This window comes from Chiloscyllium plagiosum, unplaced genomic scaffold, assembly GCF_037043375.1.
Source record: "Chiloscyllium plagiosum isolate Xiang-an unplaced genomic scaffold, Cpla_swu_hap1 HiC_scaffold_16, whole genome shotgun sequence".
NCBI lineage: Eukaryota > Metazoa > Chordata > Chondrichthyes > Orectolobiformes > Hemiscylliidae > Chiloscyllium > Chiloscyllium plagiosum.
This window is the reverse complement of record NW_028270154.1, coordinates 27,088,878-27,109,893: the sequence shown is the minus strand read 5'-3', so window position 1 is coordinate 27,109,893 and position 21,016 is coordinate 27,088,878. Positions and strand designations below refer to the sequence as shown.

Here is a 21,016-nt window from a genome sequence, read left to right as displayed (position 1 = left end):
ATAATCACAAATGCTTTTTGTGTGACTGCAGCAATGATAAACTGCTTGAATTTCTTAACCTAGTTGATCACACTATCTGGCAACACTCCATGGCCACTTCCCTCCCTATCCTGTAATCTCTTCCAACACCATAATACTCCAAGATATCTGCACTCATTTATTCTAGTTTCTTGAGCATCCCTCTCTGATTTAAACCATTCTGACACAGATGGCCATGTCAGCAGCTACCTATGTCCTAAGCTCTGGAATTCCTTTACTACACTTTTTTACCTTTCTAACTCACTTTCCTCCTTTATAACACGTTTGTTTGATTAAATTTTTAGTCATCTGGCATAATATCAGCTGTATGTCGTTATGTGAAATTATCATATTATAAAACTTTAGGATATTTTATACATTAAATCAAAAGGGCACTGTAGAAATATGTTTTCTCAATATAGCTATATTTTTATATCAATACAGCTGCTGACATAATTTGTTAGTGCATGAAGTAATCGAAGTTCTACACTATTCTTATCTGCCATATGTTCCTCCATTGTGCTGCATGCTTATATTATTTGGGACATTAAAACATTTAACCTGACACCACTCCTAATTTCGGTATGTATAGTAACATGTAACAGTCTAGCAACAATAACAACTTTGAAAAGTTAAGTAAAGTTCTTCTTTCTGATCAATAACAATTTCTGGTTTTCTGTCATTTATTGCTGAAAAAAGACACATTTGGTCTCAACTTTTCACCTTGCACTCAAGAGGACAATTCACATGAATTACCAAAGTAAAGGTAAACAGCCTTTATAGAACGTGCGAGGAGAATTCTAATTAGTTGTCAAGTGAACTCTGATTGCTAAAGCCTTTGCCACAGAAACTGGACCAGTTAATGATGACTGACAGTTAACACCCAGACATTGTTTAAATTGTAAATGACATAGCTTGATTCTGATTAATTAAGGGATTGCCATAATAAATGAACTCGACAATGTTTACCACCTATTTTCTAAAGCTGAAATATACAGTGTGTCCAGGTACACAATCCTTTATCCATACCTTTGGGGTCAGTTGGTTTTCAGAATTTGAAATTTTTCGGATTTTGGAATAAGTGACAGTTTAACAGTCATAGAGTCATAGAGACATACAGAACAGAAACAAACCATTCGGTCCAACCCATCAATGCTGACCAGATATCCCAACCCAATCTAGTTCCGCCTGCCAGCATCTGGCTCATACATTCCAAACCCTTCCTATTCATATATTCATCCAGATGCCTTTTAAATTTTGCAATTGTACTAGCCTCCACTACTTTCTTTGGCAGCTCATTCCATACACGTACCACCCGCTGCGTGAAAAAGTTGCCCCTTAGGTCTTTTATATCTTTCCCCGCACACCCTAAACCTATGCCCTCTAGTTCTGGCCTCCCCCAGCCCAGAGAAAAGACTATGTCTATTTATCCTAATTATGCCCCTCATGATTTTATAAATCTCTATAAGGTCACCCCTCAGCCTCCAACATTCCAGGGAAAGCAACCCCAGACTACTCAACCTCATCTTTCCGATAGGAAGGAGACCATAACTGCACGAAATATTCCAACAGTGGCCTAACCAATGTCCTGTATGGCTGCAACATGACCTCCCAACTCCTATACTCAGTACTCTGACCAATAAAGGAAAGCATACCAAATGCCTTCTTCACTATTCTATCTAACTGTGACTCCACTTTCAAGGAGCTATGAACTCCAAGGTCTCTTTGTTCATCAATACTTTCTAGGACTTTACCATTAAGTGTATAAGTCCTGCTAAGATTTGCTTTCCCAAAATGCAGCCTCTCACATTTATCTCAATTAAACTCCATCTGCCAATTCTCAGCCCAATTGGCCCATCTGATCAAGTTCCCATTGTAATCTGAGGTAACCTTCCTTGCTGTCCACTACACTTCCAATTTTGGTGTCATCTGCAAACTTATTAACTATACCTCTTATACTCACATCTAAATCATTTATATCAATGATGAAAAATAGTGGACCCAGCACTGATCCTTGTGGCATTCCACTGGTCACAGGCCTCCAGTCTGAAAAACAACCCTTCACCACCACCCTCTGTCACCTACCTTTGAGCCAGTTCTGTATCCAAATGGCTAGTTCTCCCTGTATTCCATGAGATTTAACCTTGCCAACCAGTCTCCCGTGGGGAACCTTGTCGAACACCTTACTGAAGTCCAAATGGATCATGTCTACCACCCTGCCCTCATTAATCCTCTTTGTAACTTTTTCAAAAATTCAATCAACTTTGTGAGACATGATTTCCCTCTCAAAAAGCCATGTTGACTATCCCTCCTCCGTCCTTGCTTTTGCAAACACATGTCCCTCCTGTCCCTCAGGATTCTCTCCAACAACTTGCCCACCACTGACATCAGGCTCACTGGTCCATAGTTCTTTGGTTTGTCCTTACTACCTTTCTTAAACAGTTGCATCACATTAGCCAACCTCCAGTCTTCCGGCACCTCACCTTTGACTATTGATGATACAAATATCTCAGCAACAGGCCTAGCAATCATTTCCCTAGCTTCCCACAAAGGTTCTAAGGTACACCTGATCAGGTCCTGTCGATTTATCCACTTTTATGCATTTCAAGACATCCAGCACTTGGTGAAATAAAAAAATTCTTACTGAACAGCTGACTAACCTGAAAGTACTATGAGCGCTGAGATAGACTATGCCTGCCAGTGCTAGACCATGCTCCACATCACACCTGAGTGACATGGAGTGGTTGTGGAGTTGGATTTACTGTTTGCAGTCCAAACAACCTTGTTATGGAGAAAAAACTTCATGAAAAAGACTTCCGATTTTGAAACTTTTCGGATTTCGGGTAAAGGATTGTATAGCTGTACTTGTGCTTTCTATTTGGATAGACAGGGCTCTATGTATTAACAGGGGAGATGGTGGCATACTGACATTTAACCATGTCCACATCGTATGGAAGATTACAGGAAAAATATAAGGAGCCTTCATTATTACACACAAGTACACCACATTGCAAGCCTGGACAAGAAGCTGTGTTGAGGGAGGATATTCCCGGAAATGCATCCAGGGAAGTTATTTGGGTGGAACTGAGAAATAAGAAAGGGATGATAACCTGATTGGGATTGTATTATAGATCCCCTAATAGTCAGAGGGAAATTGAGAAACAAACTTTTCAGGATATCTCAGCTATCTGTAAGATGAATAGGGTAGTTATGGAAGGGGATTTTAACTTTCCAAACATATTCTGGGACTGCCATAGTGTTAAAGGTTTAGATGGAGAGAAATTTCTTAAGTGCGTACAAGACAATTTTTTGATTCAGTATGTGGATGTACCTACTAGAGATGGTGCAAAACTTGACCTACTCTTGGGAAATAAGGCAGGGCAGGTGACTGAGGTGTCTGTGGGGGAGCACTTTGTGGCCAGCGACCATAATTCTATTTGTTTTAAAATCGTGATGGAAAAGGATAGACCAGATCTAAAAGTTGAAGTTCTAAATTGGAGAAAGGCAAATTTTGACAGTATTAGGCAAGGACTTTCGAAAGCTTGTAGGCAGATGTTCGCAGGTAAAGGGACGGCTGGAAAATGGGAAGCCTTCAGAAATGAGATCACGAGAATCCAGAGAAAGTATATTCCTGTCAGGGTGAAAGGAAAGGCTGGTAGGTATAGGGAATGCTGGATGACTAAAGAAATTGAGGGTTTGGTTAAGAAAAAGAAGGAGGTCATGTTGCGGCTGTACAGGACATTGGTTAGGCCACTGTTGGAGTATTGCATGCAATTCTGGTCTCCTTCCTATTGAAAAGATGTTGTGAAACTTGAAAGTACTGTACAGTATTTTGTTCATGTCCCAATTATGCCTTCCTCTGTACTTTAATTACCACAAGAAGGGGACACCAAAATCTACATAAATCAATTGCTAAAATCACTGGGAAATTTAAAATATTCTGGTAATAACAATTAGAATATTTTTATCTCCTAGGCTTTAGTAGTAGCTGAAGTAAAATGTCAAACTGAATATAACTTAATTATTATGACAAACCTTCTCTTCCACGTCAGTGGCCTCACTGACTTTACTCAGGGCACTTTCCACTCGCACCAGACGGCTAGATAGACACAGCAGCAAGTTCATCACCTTGTCCAGATCCTCAATGAATGTGTTGTATTTCTGGACTTCATTAGGCGTGCAGACTTCATTCACCCAGGCCTGGATGTCATCACCCAGTGTGCTATTTCTTTTGATATCCACATTTAAGCCAGCTTTAACTTCCTGAAGCTTTTGAAGTTTACATTTAATGGTGTTAATTAACTCCTTCTGGAAATAAAAAAGCAAAATAGCTTTTAACACGCACATTATTTTCAAATCTATTAGCAATTTTATATCTGTTTGAGAGTTGGCAGGCGTGCTTTTAATATGGGGCGTAAGAGCCACAAATGGGGATTAAAGCAAATGACAAACTGCCTGGTTCCTGCAACTTGAAGCCTGGAAGAATTTAACCATGGTGTCCATTTGAACTAGCAGTGAATGGGAATGCATCAAAAACACAGCAAAACTGCAGCCACTATTTATACTACCAGTGTCTCCTATACCTGCCAGGCAGTAGGTAGGACTGGAATGTGCTCCTTTGGTACAGATCCCAGGAAGAGGCAACAATATTGGATGAAGAGATCTGTGCATTATGGGCAACAAATCATGAATCTATTTAAAAGGTTTGAATTTTATAATTTTGCTGAAGGGGTACCTTGTCTTGAAGTTAGCGGCACATTTTCAGGAGTGTACTCATTCTGCTCAATATTAAAATATCAAAATATATACTTTTTTGTATTCACTCATGGTGTCGCTAGCTAGCCAGCATTTATTGCCTGTCCCTAGTTGTCTTGAAATATATAGAAACATATAAATTGCAAAGCAAAAAACGACCAAGGTGTACGTAGTTTGTCTTTTGCCAATTTGCCAGCCACATGATATCACCAGAAAGCAATACAGAAACAAACCTCTGTGTAACCAGCAGAGTATTGAGTACAGGAGTTGGGAGGTCACGTTGCGGCTGTACAGGACACTGGTTAGGCCACTGTTGGAATATTGCAAGAAATTCTGGTCTCCTTCCTATCAGAAAGATGTTGTGAAACTTGAAAGGGTTCAGAAAAAATTTACGAGGATGTTGCCAGGGTTGGAGGATTTGAGCTATAGGGAGCGGTTGAACAGGCTGGTGCTGTTTTCCTTGGAGTGTCGGAGGCTGAGGGGTGACCTTATAGAGGTTTACAAAATCATGAGGGGCATGACTAGGATAAGTAGACAAAGTCTTTTCCCTGGGATGGGGGAGTCCAGAACTAGAGGGCATAGGTTTAGGGTGAGAGGGGAAAGACATAAAAGAGACCTAAGGGGCAACGTTTTCACACAGAGGGTGGTACGTGTATGGAATGAGTTGCCAGAGGAAGTGGTGGAGGCTGGTACAATTGCAACACTTAAGAGGCATTTGAATGGGTATATGAATAGAAAAGATTTGGAGGGATATGGGCCGGGTGCTAGCAGGTGGGACTAGATTGGGTTGGGATATCTGGTCGGTATGGACTGTTGGACCGAAGGGTCTGTTTCCGTGCCGTACATCTCTATGACTCTATGACTCTAATAACTGACAGGAACTCTCTAATTTGGAACTGAGGGCATTTTGCTTTACTGTGTATAGGTGTACAGAAAAGCATTACAAAATGCCTTGATGTTCATCAATGTGCAGGGGCTAGTTGGAGCATTTTCTAATATATATGTCCCAGGATTACAGATTATTGCTTAATTCATTGAAAATTTCTACTTGCTTCTTGTGTTAATAATTACTGTGGAGCTGAGAGCTTGGTGTTCTGTAATTTGTTGAAGGGGTATCCTTCAAGTGTTAAATTCAGGATTTAAGAAATGCCCACAGTCAATAGAAGTAGATTAAGGTCTGGATAACTGCCGAGTCAAAATATCTCTGAAGACCTGTAAAAATGGTGGGGTCATCTTAGATTTAGATATCCACTTCCAGCAGATCTAAGTTTTGAAGACAATGGAAGAGGCTGGAGTATAAATCAGACATGCAGAAAACTCAAACCCAACAGAACCATTTTGAAATTAGCACTCTCAAAGAAGTTTCAGTTTTGGTTTTTCAAAGGCCTTAAATCTGCAATGTGCAGTCTTGAATTCATGGAGTCTGGTGCTAGAAAGATCACAGCAGGTCAGGTAGCATCTGAGGAGTAAGAGAGTTGATGTTTTGGGCTTGAGTCTTCATTAGGTCAAACCTGAAACACTGACTCTCTTGTTCCTCTGATGCTGCTTGACCTGTTGTACTTTATCCAGTGCCACACTTTATCGACTCTGATTCTGCAGCATCTATCGTCCTCACTATCTCCATCAATTCATGGAGGACGTTTAAATGCTGTTGCAGAGTAGACAAAATCTATCTATTATGGTGTGAAATATTTAAAATTTACAATGTGAAGGCATACTCTGTGTGCAACAAAATTAAAAACTCATCTATGACAAATATATTTATAATAAGAAAAGGTACAATCACTGTGGTTCTCTGATGAGAGAGAGTGAGAGAGAGAGAGAGAGAGAGAGAGAGAAAGAGAGAAAGAGAAAGAAAGAGAGACAACTGGTGATAAGCTGAACCTGAAGGTCAACATGCCTCATACAAAGGGTGACGTTGAGAAATAGGACCTTTGTAGTAAGCTCAGCCAGTGCAGGAATTGACCTCATGCTGTTGCTGTCAACTTAGCTAACTGACCCACATATTTCTGATAAAGCTACGCAGAAGAAATCCTCTCTCCTTGTTTGTATTGCTTTATTGGAAAACTATGTGGTATTATATTCATTTGAATGCAGTAGAGTACCTCCCAATAGTCAGAACTAACCATTTACATATGTTTACCTACTGAAAAGGCATTAGGACATTGTGAACTTTTTCCTTAAGAAAAGGCATGGCTCATACAAAATTAGCATGCTACATTAGAGATAATATTAGTGTATAAAATACTGGAATAGAGTGTAAGAAATGGGTTAACTGCTGCACATAGAATGTTCAGTGTTAGCTGACAGCTCCCCTCTTGGCTTCAGAGGAATAGCGTTGAGAGTGTGGTGCTGGAAAAGCACAGCAGGACAAGCAGCATCCAAGGAGCAGGAGAATCAACGTTTCGGGCAAGAGCCCTTTACCAAAAATGAGGCTTATGAACAGAGGGTGTGGAGAGATAAATAGGAGGGGGTGTGGGGCTGGGGGGAGGTAGCTGAGAGAGGAATGGTGTTGTACCAGGATCGCATAATTAACACTCACCTTCTTCTCTGTCGCATCACTTTGACACTCCATTTCACCCTTGGTGCTTTCTTGTTTTTGATTGATTTTCATTGATATTTCAGATTGGAAATTTGTGTTTGTTAGAAATGGGTGTGGATTATGTTGCTTGTCTCTAATGAAAAGAATAGGAACACAAAGTAGGGATTACATTTCCAAAGGACTGCATTAACACTCCAATTAAACTTACTGTAATTCTGTCATTTTAACATAAATTATTGGGAGAGAAGAGACTGGGTGTGAACTTATATTGTTTTGAATCTCTGACATGGGTTCAAATTCTTCTCAAATTACTGAGACCATACATCCTCTCTTAATGAGCAAGACATTCCTGAGTTAAGTACACTTGAGGGAGTCCTAGCCCAAGTGTTTAATAGGTATGAGCTACAGTATATAGCCGCTGATGAGTCAACACAATTCTCAAACTTTTTTAAGCACACAATAGCAATAGATCAGGTGGGAATTTCTTTGAACATGGGGTATTAGGCCATCTCAAGACTGCTCTATTATTGAAAGGGTCATGGCTGATCCTCACCCTCAGATTCACTCGTTTAGAGACAGAATAAAGGAGGACATCTGTTCATTCCGTTGTACCCTGACTGAGTTTCCTGGATCACAGGTAATCTGGCATATTGATGTGTTTAAGTACGTGAGGGAGAAAGGAAGAGAAGGATGATGGGGTTTGCTAAAGTAAAATGCAACACAAATACAGGAGTGGATGCACTGTAAAAGCTATGTAATTCTCTGTAAGATGGGCTACCACTGAAGGTAATTCTGTTAACACAGGCCAACGAGCTTGGCACTATTGCAACATGACTCCCAATGTCATGTCAGAACAGATGGCAAGAGAATTGAAGGTGATGCTATATGATCAGCAGTAAGTGTCCCTGCTGCCTACAATTTCAAATGACAATTTGGGTTTGGATTTTCTCAATTTAATTTAACTGGCTCTATGCCTGGTTTATGCCAGGCAGTGAATGTTAAAATAGAGCCTTAAATGCTGGATTTTTCTCTATAATTCCACCTGAAATTGTTTCTTAAATCAGAATGAAGGACAAAAAATTGGATGAGCAGGTCTGCCATTGCCAAATCACCCTGAACTCCATTTTTCTCACCTTGAAACTATCATGAGCTCAGCTGACCTTGTCTGCCACACTTAAGTGCTGGGGGTCCATCTTGTTGACTCATTTGTTCCCCAGTTTTCCCCTTGCTTGCCAATACCTACATCAGAAGGAATCTTAAATTGACAATCCCTACACTTCAAACTGAACCTCGATAATAGAACAATGGGCCCAAGAACTAGCTGGTAAAAGGTCATATTAAGTCTAATATCAGGAAACTATTGTTCACAAAATGATCCGTCGACATACAAGGATTTCTGTATCAGACAATAAAGATAATAATCCCGGAGTGATTTAACAAACAAATGCTGCGATGATGGTAACTATACTTTTTTTGGGATGGATAAGGTTAGATAGGTCTAATGACCATTCTCACATTGACATTCATCCTGAGAGTATCATAAAAATAACATCAAAGATTTTCAAGTCAATGTTATTCAGCAGAGTCCAGTGGCATATTCTTACCCATTTTCTGCAATCCATTTCCTTAACAGTGTGTGAGATACTAAATAATACAGATAAACATATCAATATCACATCTGTCTCTTCATTCATCTTGGAGAAAATTAAAAGAACACAGGGGAATTGCTGATGGATCCAAAATTCAATGATATCTGACAGTTGTAATAAATTATTAATCCTAAATAAGTTGTTGAAACACCAGTTATTACTTCTTGCTGTGTGCCATTGTGAGGGTGGGTTTTGCTACACCTGTCCTCAAATGTATATGATACCATGTGATGAGTGACACGTCACATAGCTGCTGCCTCTATTTACCCCCACCATTGGTTTACTGAGTGCATCTACTGATTTTGAGATTAGTTGGAACACAAAGGTACTATATTTTTCAGTTGTTCTCTGGTTCAGAATATATATTTCATTATCACTGTCATGTCAAAGTGACAGTGAGTGGACTTTTCTGTATGACATGGGTTGTGAATAACCCAAGGGATTAATCAATGATCACTTGGCATTTGAACAATTTCAAAGCACAACAAGTGAAGAAACATAGTGCTGCTTGCTTAAGTTTTAAACTTCATCCTGAGCTAAACAGAGATGTAGAAGCTCTGCAGTGGGGAGAAATTAGTTAAAGAAGGAAAATAGCATAACCTTTTCAAAGTTTGTGAGAAGATTTGTAGCTCGGGTGCTCGTTGCTGTGGTTCTGTTCGCCGAGCTGGAAGTTTTTGTTGCAAACGTTTCGTCCCCTGTCTAGGTGACATCCTCAGTGCTTGGGAGCCTCCTGTGAAGCGCTTCTGTGGTGTTTCCTCTGGCATTTATAGTGGCCTGTCCCTGCCGCTTCCGGTTGTCAGTTTCAGCTGTCCGCTGTAGTGGCTGGTATATTGGGTCCAGGTCTATGTGTTTGTTGATGGAGTTTGTGGATGAGTGCCAAGCTTCTAGGAATTCCCTGGCTGTTCTTTGTTTCGCTTGCCCTATAATGGTAGTGTTGGCCCAGTCATATTCATGTTGCTTGTCGTCTGCGTGTGTGGCTACTAGGGATAGCTGGTCATGTTGTTTCGTGGCTAGTTGATGTTCGTGGATGCGGATCATTAGCTGTCTTCCTGTTTGTCCTATATAGTGTTTTGTGCAGTCCATGCATGGGATTTTGTACACTACGTTAGTTTTGCTCATGCTGGGTATCGGGTCCCTAGTTTTGGTGAGTTGTTGTCTGAGAGTGGCTGTTGGTTTGTGTGCTGTTATAAGTCCTAGTGGTCGCAGACCAAGTCCTGAACTATGAAAGCAACCACCCCAATACACACAAACGAAGTTGCATCAAGACACTGTTCAAAAGGGCCACAACACACTGCAGCATACCAGAACTGCAAAAAGAGGAAGAGGAACACCTATACAAGGTATTCGCAAAAAACGGATATCCTCGCAATTTCATCAACAGATGCCTAAGGGAGGGACAACAGAATGAGGACATGCCGCAACCCAAAGGACTAGCCACACTACCATATGTCAAGAACATCTCTGAAATGACAGCCAGACTACTGCGACCACTAGGACTTATAACAGCACACAAACCAACAGCCACTCTCAGACAACAACTCACCAAAACGAAGGACCCGATACTCAGCATGAGCAAAACTAACGTAGTGTACAAAATCCCATGCAAGGACTGCACAAAACACTATATAGGACAAACAGGAAGACAGCTAACGATCCGCATCCACGAACATCAACTAGCCACGAAACAACACGACCAGCTATCCCTAGTAGCCACACACGCAGACGACAAGCAACACGAATATGACTGGGACAACACTACCATTATAGGGTAAGCAAAACAAAGAACAGCCAGGGAATTCCTAGAAGCTTGGCATTCATCCACAAACTCCATCAACAAACACATAGACCTGGACCCAATATACCGGCCACGACAACGGACAGCTGAAACTGACAACTGGAAGCGGCAGGGACAGGCCACTATAAATGCCGGAGGAAACACCACAGAAGCACTTCACAGGAGGCTCCCAGGCACTGAGGATGTCACCTAGACAGGGAACGAAACGTTTGCAACAAAAACTTCCAGCTCGGCAAACAGAACCACAGCAGCATAACCTTTTGTTTTGTGTCTACGGCCGACTTAACCTGAGCATACAAACACAGGCATCTCAGTGCAACCTAACAGTGAGTGTGACTTTGGAGCAGACAACAGTTAGTAAGTTTGCAGATGATACCAAACTTGAAGGTGTAGTGGACAGCGAACAAGGCTACCTCAGATTACAACAGGATCTGGACCAGATGGGCCAATGGGCTGAGAAGTGGCAGATGGAGTTTAATTCAGAAAATGCAAGGTGCTGTATTTTGGGAAAGCAAATCTTAGCAGGACTTATACACTTCATGGTAAGGTCCTCAGGAGTATTGCTGAACAAAGAGACCTTGGAGTGCAGGTTCATAGCTCCTTGAATGTGGAGTTGCAGGTAGATAGGATAGTGAAGAGGGCATTTGGTATGCTTTCTTTTATGGTCAGAGTATTGAGTACAGGAGTTGGGAGGTCATTTTGCGGCTGTACAGGACATTGGTTAGGCCACTGTTGGAATATTATGTGCAATTCTGGTCTCCTTCCTATTGGAAAGATGTTGTGAAACTTGGAAGGGTTCAGAAAAGGCTTACAAGGATGTTGCCAGGGATAGAGGGTTTGAGCTATAAGGAGAGGCTGAACAGGCTGGGGCTGATTTCCCTGGAGTCTCGGAGGCTGAGGGGTGATCTTATAGAGGTTTGCAAAATTATGAGGGGCATGGATAGGATAAATAGACAAAGTCTTTTCCCTGGGGTCAGGGAGTCCATAACTAGAGGGCAAAGAGTCATAGAGTCATAGAGATGTACAGCATGGAAACAGACCCTTTAGTCCAACCTGTCCATGCCGACCAGATATGCAAACCCAATCTAGTCCCACCTGCCAGCACCCGGCCCATATCCCTCCAAACCCTTCCTATTCATATACCCATCCAAATGCCTCTTAAATGTTGCAGCCTCCACCACTTCCTCTGGCAGCTCATTCCATACACGTACCAACCTCTGCATGAAAAAGTTGCCCCTTAGGTCTCTTTTATATCTTTCCCCTCTCACCCTAAACCTATGCCCTCTAGTTCTGGACTCCCCCACCCCAGGGAAAACTCTTTCTCTATTTATCCTATCCATGCCCCTCATAATTTTGTAAACCGCTATAAGGTCACCCCTCAGCCTCCTAACTCCAGGGAAAATAGCCCCAGCCTGTTCAGCATCTCCTTATAGCTCAAATCTTCCAACCCTGGCAACATCCTTGTAAATCTTTTCTGAACCCTTTCAAGTTTCACAACATCTTTCCAATAGGAAGGAGACCAGAATTGCACGCAATAATCCAACAGTGGCCTAACCAATGTCCTGTACAGCCGCAACATGACCTCAACTCCTGTACTCAATACTCTGACCAATAAAGGAAAGCATATCAAACGCCTTCTTCACTATCCTATCTACCTGCGATTCCACTTTCAAGGAGCTGTGAACCTGCACTCCAAGGTCTCTTTGTTCATCAACACTCCCTAGGACCTTACCATTAAGTGTATAACTCCTGCTAAGATTTGCTTTCCCAAAATGCAGCACCTCGCGTTTATCTGAATGAAACTCCATCTGCCACTTCTCAGCCCATTGGCCCATCTGGTCCAGATCCTGTTGTAATCTGAGGTAACCCTCTTCGCTGTCCACTCCACCTTCAAATTTGGTGTCATCTGCAAACTTACTAACTGTACCTCTTATGCTCGCATCCATATCATTTATATAAATGACAAAAAGTAGAGGACCCAACACCGATCCTTGTGGCACTCCACTGGTCACAGACCTCCAGTCTGAAAAACAACCCTCCACCACCACCCTCTGTCTTCTACCTTTGAGCCAGTTCTATATCCAAATGGCTAATTCTCTCTTTATTCCATGAGATCTAACCTTGCTAATCATGGGGAACCTTGTCGAACGCCTTACTGAAGTCCATATAGATTACATCTACTGCTCTGCCCTCATCAACCTTCTTTGTTACTTCTTCAAAAAGCTCAATCAAGTTTGGGTTTAGGGGTGAGAGGGGAAAGATATATAAGAGACCTAAGGGCAACTTTTTCACACAAGGGTGGTATGTGTATGGAATGAGCTGCCAGAGGAAGTGGTGGAAGCTGGTACAATTGCAACATTTAACAGGCATTTGGATGGGTATATGAATTGATACTGTTTGGAGGGATATTGGCCGGGTGCTGGCAGGTGAGACTAGATAGGTTGGGATATCTGGTTGGCATGGACGGTTTGGACCGAAGGGTACCTATGACTCTATGACTCTATAACTAAGAGTTAGGTGAGTAAGAGATTTGGGAAATAGGAGAAACAGGTGCTTTTTTTTTTTAATTTTCTTCACCATATTAAAGTTGGTTCTTACACTATTACAGGAGATGAGGATAGCTGTTGGGTGAGGATATCAGAAGTGGTCATGGTCCATTCTATTTCCAAGGTTCAAAGATAGTACAACAGCTGGTGTTAAGCTTCCTAAAATACATGAAAATTAATAATGGAATAAAATAATAAAGTAACAAATGAAAACACATTAAAAATGGTAGGACAGGTAACTTGTCATTGGAGCAACACATGGGAGTTCCTGGATGCCAGTATGATACAGGTTATACACGTCATCAGTAAATGTTTGTGGCTCAAGGAATTTCAGCTCAGAGTGGAGACCTGAGCTGCAAACACTGTGTCACATCAGTGAGGGGGAAAGTAACTTGAATATTTTGTACCAGTAGGCTGTCATACACATTAGAACAGGATCTTCTGATTGGTTACGTAGCCAGAGGCAGACGAGTGTGGTTGTAACTGAGGCAAGTAAGAGGACGCAGAGGACAGCAGTGCAGGAGCCTCAACCTTTGCAGTCTTTCAACAGGCTTGACATTCTTTCAGCTTGTTTGGATGAGAGTAGGGACTAAAGAGTGGTCGAGCTGACTGACCACTGCGGTACAAGAAGTCATTAAAATGGGAGGAGCAAAACAGAATGTAGTGGTAGTAGTAGACAGTATGGCCAAAGAGTTGAGACAATTCTCTGAAACAAAGAGTGAGAGTTCAAAAGACATTGTTTCCTGTCTGGTACTTGAGTTCAGAACACCTATTCAGGGCTGGAGAAGAATTTAAAGTAGTAGGGATGAGATTCAGTCAGTGTGGTCCATGGAGACAAAAACAGAACGAAAAAAGAAACCTCCAATTTTTTTTTTTCTGAAGAGCTTGGCATAAAATTAAGAAGCAGAACCTTAATGGTTATAAGCTTTGGATTATCACCTAAGGTACATTCAATTTGGCATTGGCAAGCAAGATTAGAGAATAAAAGCATAACTCAAAGACTGGTACAGTAGAACTAGGTTCCAGTGTGTAGGAAAATGGGGCTATACTGTTGGGACAGTCGACACCTGAACCATGCTCACACCAAAGTTCTATTGAGTAGCATAACTAGGGAAATAGAAAGGATTTTTAAATAAAATGTAGGAGGGGGGGGAGAATTCAAGATGGCAGTGATCTGAATAGATCAGCCTTGCTGAGCTCTGCACCTCAACCCAAGATAGTAATATTTTCTCACCCCCCCACCTTTTGGAAAAAATTATTGTTAAATGGTAAAACAACCATTTTAATCCTTTTTCAAGCATGCGAGGATAACTAAGGGAAAGCGAACGGCCAAGTCTCAACACTTGGGACACTCGAAAACAGTGGGTGGGCCTGAGACTGCAACTTGGAAAGCAGCTGTAGCTCCCTCTGCAGCTGTGAAAGAAGTGCCCACACAGCAGCACATCGGGGAGGAACTCGGAGCGATCCAACAGCTGATCCAGGAGATGGGGAAGGAGACTTGTAATCAACTGGAGCCCATCTCAGCCATGCTGCAAAAGCATGAGGAGGAGTTGGAAGGGCTCCGGAAGCGAGTTGAAGATGTTGAGCGGCAGACCGTGGCATCGGAGATTGAGGTTGAGTCCTCGGCGGGGCTGATCCATGCCCTAGAGAAGTAGGTTCAGACCCTGACTGACCGAGTTGATGACCTGGAAAATAGAGGTAGGAGGAAAAATATCTGAGTCGTCGGCCTGCCAGAGGGAGTAGAAGGTGGGCAGCCAGCAAGTTGTTTTTGAAGACTGGGCTGGGAATGTCTTGGCTGGGATGCCGAGGCGGACCGGGTGAAGGTTGACAGAGCTCACCGGACTGCGGTATGCAGATCCACTCAGTTATCTGCACCCCTGCCCGGCTCTGATAAGACTTCAATGCTACAGGGATAAGCAGAGAGTCATGGAAACTTTTAGAAGGTTGGGGAGAGATCTGTAGGCCCTGACCTATCAGGGAACTAAGATAATGTTTTTTCAGGAATTTTCTGCAGCAGTGATTCATAAAAGGAATTCGTTTGATGAGGTTAAGAGAAGGTTAAAGGACCTCGACATTCAATATTCAAATAAGATACCCAGCGGTGCTTCGTATTACTTACGAGGAGACTGTGCAGATATTTCATTCCTTGGAGCAAGTCAAAAACTTCTTGGACACCTTAAAATAATGTAGATATATGTATGGACATGGACAACAGTGTCTGGGTTTTTTTTTGTTTTGCTTTTATTTCTTGTATTTTCACTCTTTTCCCAAAGAAGCTGTTGTTGGTGTTTGTTTCTCTGAGCTGGAGTAGTATTGATATATTGTGGTGGGTGGGCAGAGTGCTCACTGTTTTTGTTATACCTTTGTGTTTACAATGTCCTTTGTTTAGTTTCTTCCATTGCTTAGGTTTGGGATGTGGTTTGAGCTGGAAGTAGGGGATGGAGGTGTGTGGGAAATGCAAGCGTCCTCTGTGGGCAAAGTGTAGAGTCCCACATTAGGTACCTTCCGGGTTTTGTAGTTAGGTTTTTTTGTAAATAGACTCTATTAGTGTGCTTTTGAGTATGCTCAGCGTGTTGTAAGACAAATTCTTCCTCTCGGCAGGTCAAAGGTGATTGTAAAGGATCATGGTTAGCAGCATTCTTAAACAGTGCACCTGGAATACCAGAGGGATTCATTCACCATTTAAAAGAAAAATAGTGCTATTGACCCTTAAAAAGAAGAGTGTGGATGTTGCCCTGTTACAAGAGACTCATCTTAATGACAAGGAACACTTGAAGATACAGCAGGGTGGGTTTGATTGCTTGTTTTTCTCATCTTTTAGTACTAGGAATAGAGGAGTGATAATACTTGTCCGGAAGGGTCTCCCATTTAATTTAATAGATTGTGAGTATGGTCGGTTTGTTATTCTTAAGGCCCTTATTCATGGCGAGGAATATGTTCTTTTAAATGTCTACTGTCCCCCGGCCCACCCTCTTAAATTTCTGACTGATGCACTAAGCTGATGGCCTTGGCATCACAGCATATTATTATGGGGGGGAGGGGGGACTTTAATTGCCTTATGGATTCTGTGCTGGATAGAATGTCCAAAGGCCTCCCAAAGCTTTCTTCAAAATCTAAGCAGTTGGGTGATCTAGTGTGGACCTCAGGTTGGTAGATGTTTGGGGATGTTTACACCCTACGAGCAGGGATTTTACATTCTTTTCCACTCCTCATAAATGCCACAAAAGGATTGATTATTTCCTAACTCTGCGGCTTTTTTTTAGATTTGGGGTTCGATTGGAAATATTGCCATCTCAGATCATGCTGTGGCGTATTTAATGGTTAAGATTAAGGGTGATGTGATGGTGCTGGCGAATGGATCCCTTCATCCTCAAGGACGGCAAGTTTGTAGAATACTTCTCTCGGGAATTTGAAGCTTTTTTGGCCACCAACTCAGGTACAGCTAGTAATCTGTCCATTCTTTAGAAGACTGCTAAGGCATATGATAGAGGGATAATTATCTCATATTCTGCCAGCCAGAAGTGACAGAAGGGAGAGCAGGAACATCTGCTTGAGGACGACTGAAGGCAGCTGAGACTGCATATTACAGTAGACTGTCAGTGACTAAGCTGCAATAGATCACAGCTCTCCAATCCACCTTAAACACCATGCTAACGCGAAGCAGAGGGTGTTCAGCATGGTGATAGACTGGGTAAATACTTGGCATATTTGGTCAGGAAGAAGAATGTTTCCCAGTCTATTGCTTCTATTAGGGAAGGGAATGGGACTCTTACTTACGATGCTAAAAAGGTCAATGAGGCATTTTGGAGGTTTTCCTCTGAACTTTACCAGTCTAAGTGCTGTGAGGACATATGGGATAAAATGAAGTTTTTTTTAGGAATTTGGATCTTCCTGGTGTGTCTCTCCTTAGTGCTGCGCTAACTGCACAAGCGATACAGGAGGCAGTGAGGCAACTTCAACGTGGAAAGGCCCCTGGCCCTAATAGCTTGCCCTTTGAGTTTTAGAAAGAATTTGTAAACATACTCTCATGACCGATGCTAGACATGTATAACTATTCATATAGTTGAGATTTCTCTTATCTCTCTTATCCTCAAGAACGGGAAGAGTCGGAAGACTGTGCTTCTTACAGACCCATCTCGCTTTTAAACTCTGATTTTAAAATTTTATCCAACATTCTGGCATTGAGCTTGGAAAGGGTGTTGCCCCCTATTGTTAAGGAGGATCAGACAGGCTTTATAAAGGGTCACAGATCTTCTAATAATGTTAGGTGACTGCTTAACATAACTGAAGTGTGCCAGCAACAGTCAGTTCAAGGGTTGGTGGTTTCCTTGGATGCAGAGAAGGTGTTTGACTGTGTGGAGTGGCCATATCTTTTTTATACTCTGAGGCAGTTTTGCATGGGTGAAGTGTTTACTAGATGGGCAAGGGTCCTTTGCAGTGATCCTTTGGTTGCGATTTTCACTAATGGTATAAGGTCAAATAATTTTAACATTGGTAGGGGCAATCGGTAAGGCTGTCCCCTCTCACCTTTGCTCTTCACATTGGTGATTGAACCATTGGCAGAGGCCATTCGTGGGGACCCTAATATAGCTGCCCCAAAGATAGGGATGATGTTCTCATTTTTCTTTCGAACCCGGCAGGTTTGGTGCCCTTTTTGATACAATGTATTAATTCATTTGGCTTTTTCTCAGGTTACAAGATCAATTTTTCAAAATCAGAGGCTATACCTATGGGAGGTGGGGTCTTAGGGGAATGCCAGACATTGAAGGTGGGTTCACCTTTAAGTGGGCACAGGAAGTTTTCTTTATTTGGGCCTCTCTCTTACCCCTAGCTTTGATCAGTTTTTCAAGGCTAATTTTGTTCATTTATTTGACAAGATTAAACAAGACCTTCAAAGACGGTGGGGGTGGCCCTTGCAATATCATGGCTAGGTCGAGTTGCTCTTGTTAAAATGAATGTTCTCCCTTGCTTATTATACCCTCTGTGGTTGCTTCCCCTGCTTTGTCTGAGACAAATGTTTCAGAAATTAAGTGTTGGTTTAGTTCTTTTATTTGACTCCATACGCGTCCCCTTATCAAGTTTACAAAATCACAAATGCCCCAGGGGTTGGGAGGAATGGATCTCCCGGATGTCAGAAGATATCAAATGAGCTCCCTTTTATCTTTAGTGAGTGATTGGGCCTGTGAAGACTCGGTGTTGATATGGTTGGACATTGAGGCCTCCCAAGCCTCCCTCTTATTAACCTGCTGTTTCTGGATAAAATGAGGATAATTGCGGAACATTGCCGCAATCCAGTAGTTATTAACATTGTCAAAGCGTGAAGGGCAATGAGACAAATGGAGGGTATTATATCTAAAACATCTTTCCACACTCCCACAGTATGCCAGGTTTCCAGCCTGGGACAATGGATCCTGGGTTTAAGTCCTGGGCAGATAGGAGGGCTCTTGTTTGGGTGACCTGTTTGAAGGTGAAACGCTTATGTCATTTGATCAATTAACTCATAAGTATGGATTATCAAGCAGGGACCTCTTCCGCTTTTTTTTCAGTTGAGAGATTTTATCCATAAAGAGACTAACTGAATGTTATAGATCTGATACAGAAAAGAGGATGGTTCAGGCTAAGAGCCCTCTTTCAGTGAGTACTCTCTGTGAATTGTTGGGGGGAGGTTCCTTTGGTGACATCGAGCAATTACGGGAGGTCTGGGAGAGAGAGTTAGGAGTGGAGATCACTCCGGAATCTTGGGAGGACATTTGTGAGAGTGGAAGGAAGATTTCAATATGTAATAGGATCCATGCTATGCAGTTAAAGATTCTTCATAGGGCTCATCTGGTTCGAGATTGTCTTGCAAAATCTAAGCAGGGTGCATCTTCAATGTGCCCCAATGTAAAATAAATAAGGTACCCTCACTCATTGTTTGTGGTCCTGCTGCCGGCTCCGTATGTATTGGAGTGCTGCGGCAGGAGTAATAGAGGGTCTCGGGGACCAAAGTCAAGGTGGACCCGGTTTCTCTTCTCCTGAATTTGCTGAATTTATTTCCCTTAGATGTACATGGGAGAAAGCTTTTTAGCATCCTCACTTTTTGTGCGAGGAAGGAAATTCTGATGTGCTGGCTGTCTGAGAACCCCCCGGTCTGTCGGGTGGCGTAAGTTAATTATGGAACGCATTCCTTTGGACTTTCTTACAAACATGGTGCACCTGAAAATGGACAATTTTGATAGGCCATGGCAGCCATTTTTGAATTATTCGGAAGGAGATCTGTCCGCCACTTTAATTAGCACTTTTGTCTAGTCATGGTAGTTTGGCTTAGTAAGCCTAATGTCCTGAGAGGAAGAATTTCGAGCAAATGTGGGTTTAATAATTGATGCTCTTGAAGGTTGAGAGCTGAGGTCTTGCTAAGCGGCATTATTAATTTATTATTTATTTATTGATGTGTCATGAGTGTAGTTGTGAGTTCTTTAGTAGAGTAGTTGGTTTATTGTTTATTGTTATTGGTGTTTTTGTTGTTACAATGTTATATTTTCATATTTTTGTAATTTTATAATTTTGTAAAGAAAAATGTTTTTCCAATAAAAATATTTTAAAAAATCAATAAATTGTGGGGCACGCACTCAATTTTGGGAAGGTGTGGTAAATCAAATAATAAAGACAAAGTAAGAGAGTAAGGTATTAATATGGGAAATGAGAACCCACCCTAGAGTATAAATCTAAGAATAGATCAACAGACAAGGCTAAAAGTTACAAGAGTAGTAAAAAGACATAACTGAAGGCTATATATCTGAAAGCACCCAACATTCAAAATAAAACAGAAGAATTAATAATGCAAAGAGAAACAAGTAAACATAATTCAGGAGTTATTACAGACATAAAATGACATAGATTGGGGCATCACAATCAAAATTTAGAAAGGACAGAAAGTAGGAAAAGATAGAGAAGTGGCTCTGTTAATTAATAATGCTTTTAGCACAATAGACAGGGATAACCTAAAATCAAGTAAGGAGGATGTAGAAGTGGTTCAAGTTACACTGAGAAATGATAAAGGCAAGAAGTTACTTGTGGGATTGGTGAATAGGCCCTCTATCAGTAACCACACAGGAAGATGGAATATGAAGAAAGAAGTAATGGGTGCTTGTCAGAATGGTGTGAAGATAATTGTGGGGGACTTTTGTCTGGAAAAGTCAGATGGGCAAAGGTAGCCTAGCAGGGGGCATATTATTAGAAAAGTTTCAGGATAATTTCTCAGAACAGTACATTTTGGAGCCAACCAGAGAGATGCCTTTACTAGTTCTGTTACTGTATAACAATAGGGGTAATCGGTTTAGCTCAGTTGGCTGGATTGTTGGTTTACAGAGTAGTGTGATGCAAACAGCTTGGGTTCATTTCCCATCACCGGTTTGAGGTTACCATGAAGGACTCTCCTTCCCAACCTCTTCTCTTACCTGAGGTCTGATGGCCCTCAGGTTAAATCGCCACCAGTGGCTTCTCTCTAATGAGAGAGTAGCCCTTACTCTGGTTCAACTATGGTGACCAAAAAAGCAAGATGGGTAAATAATGACCTCACAGGGAAGGTTCCAGTAGGTAATAGCAATCCTTATAACTGATCAGTTATAACTTATAACTGATTTTTAAGCTAGGATCCCTAGTCTTAGATTCTACCACAAGAAAAAAAAATCCTTTCCACATCTACCTGTTCAATTTCCCTCAGGATCTTATA

At 41.7% G+C, this 21,016-nt stretch overlaps 1 protein-coding gene and 1 long non-coding RNA gene across 2 annotated transcripts in view; one reads left to right on the top strand and one right to left on the bottom strand.

Moving 5' to 3' along the window:
• shroom1 (shroom family member 1) overlaps window positions 1–21,016 on the bottom strand; it is an 80,912-nt gene that overhangs the window by 10,814 nt on the left and 49,082 nt on the right. Inside the window, exons 6-7 of the mRNA XM_043703314.2 lie at window positions 7,316–7,448; window positions 4,054–4,326 (exon numbers count right to left, since the gene is read on the bottom strand). Coding sequence (XP_043559249.2) covers window positions 4,054–4,326; window positions 7,316–7,448 — 406 coding nt within the window. The remainder of the gene's footprint in view (window positions 1–4,053; window positions 4,327–7,315; window positions 7,449–21,016) is intronic.
• The window catches only part of LOC148147504 (uncharacterized), a 96,001-nt gene that overhangs the window by 57,606 nt on the left and 17,379 nt on the right, over window positions 1–21,016 (top strand). The gene's annotated exons all lie outside the window — the stretch shown is intronic.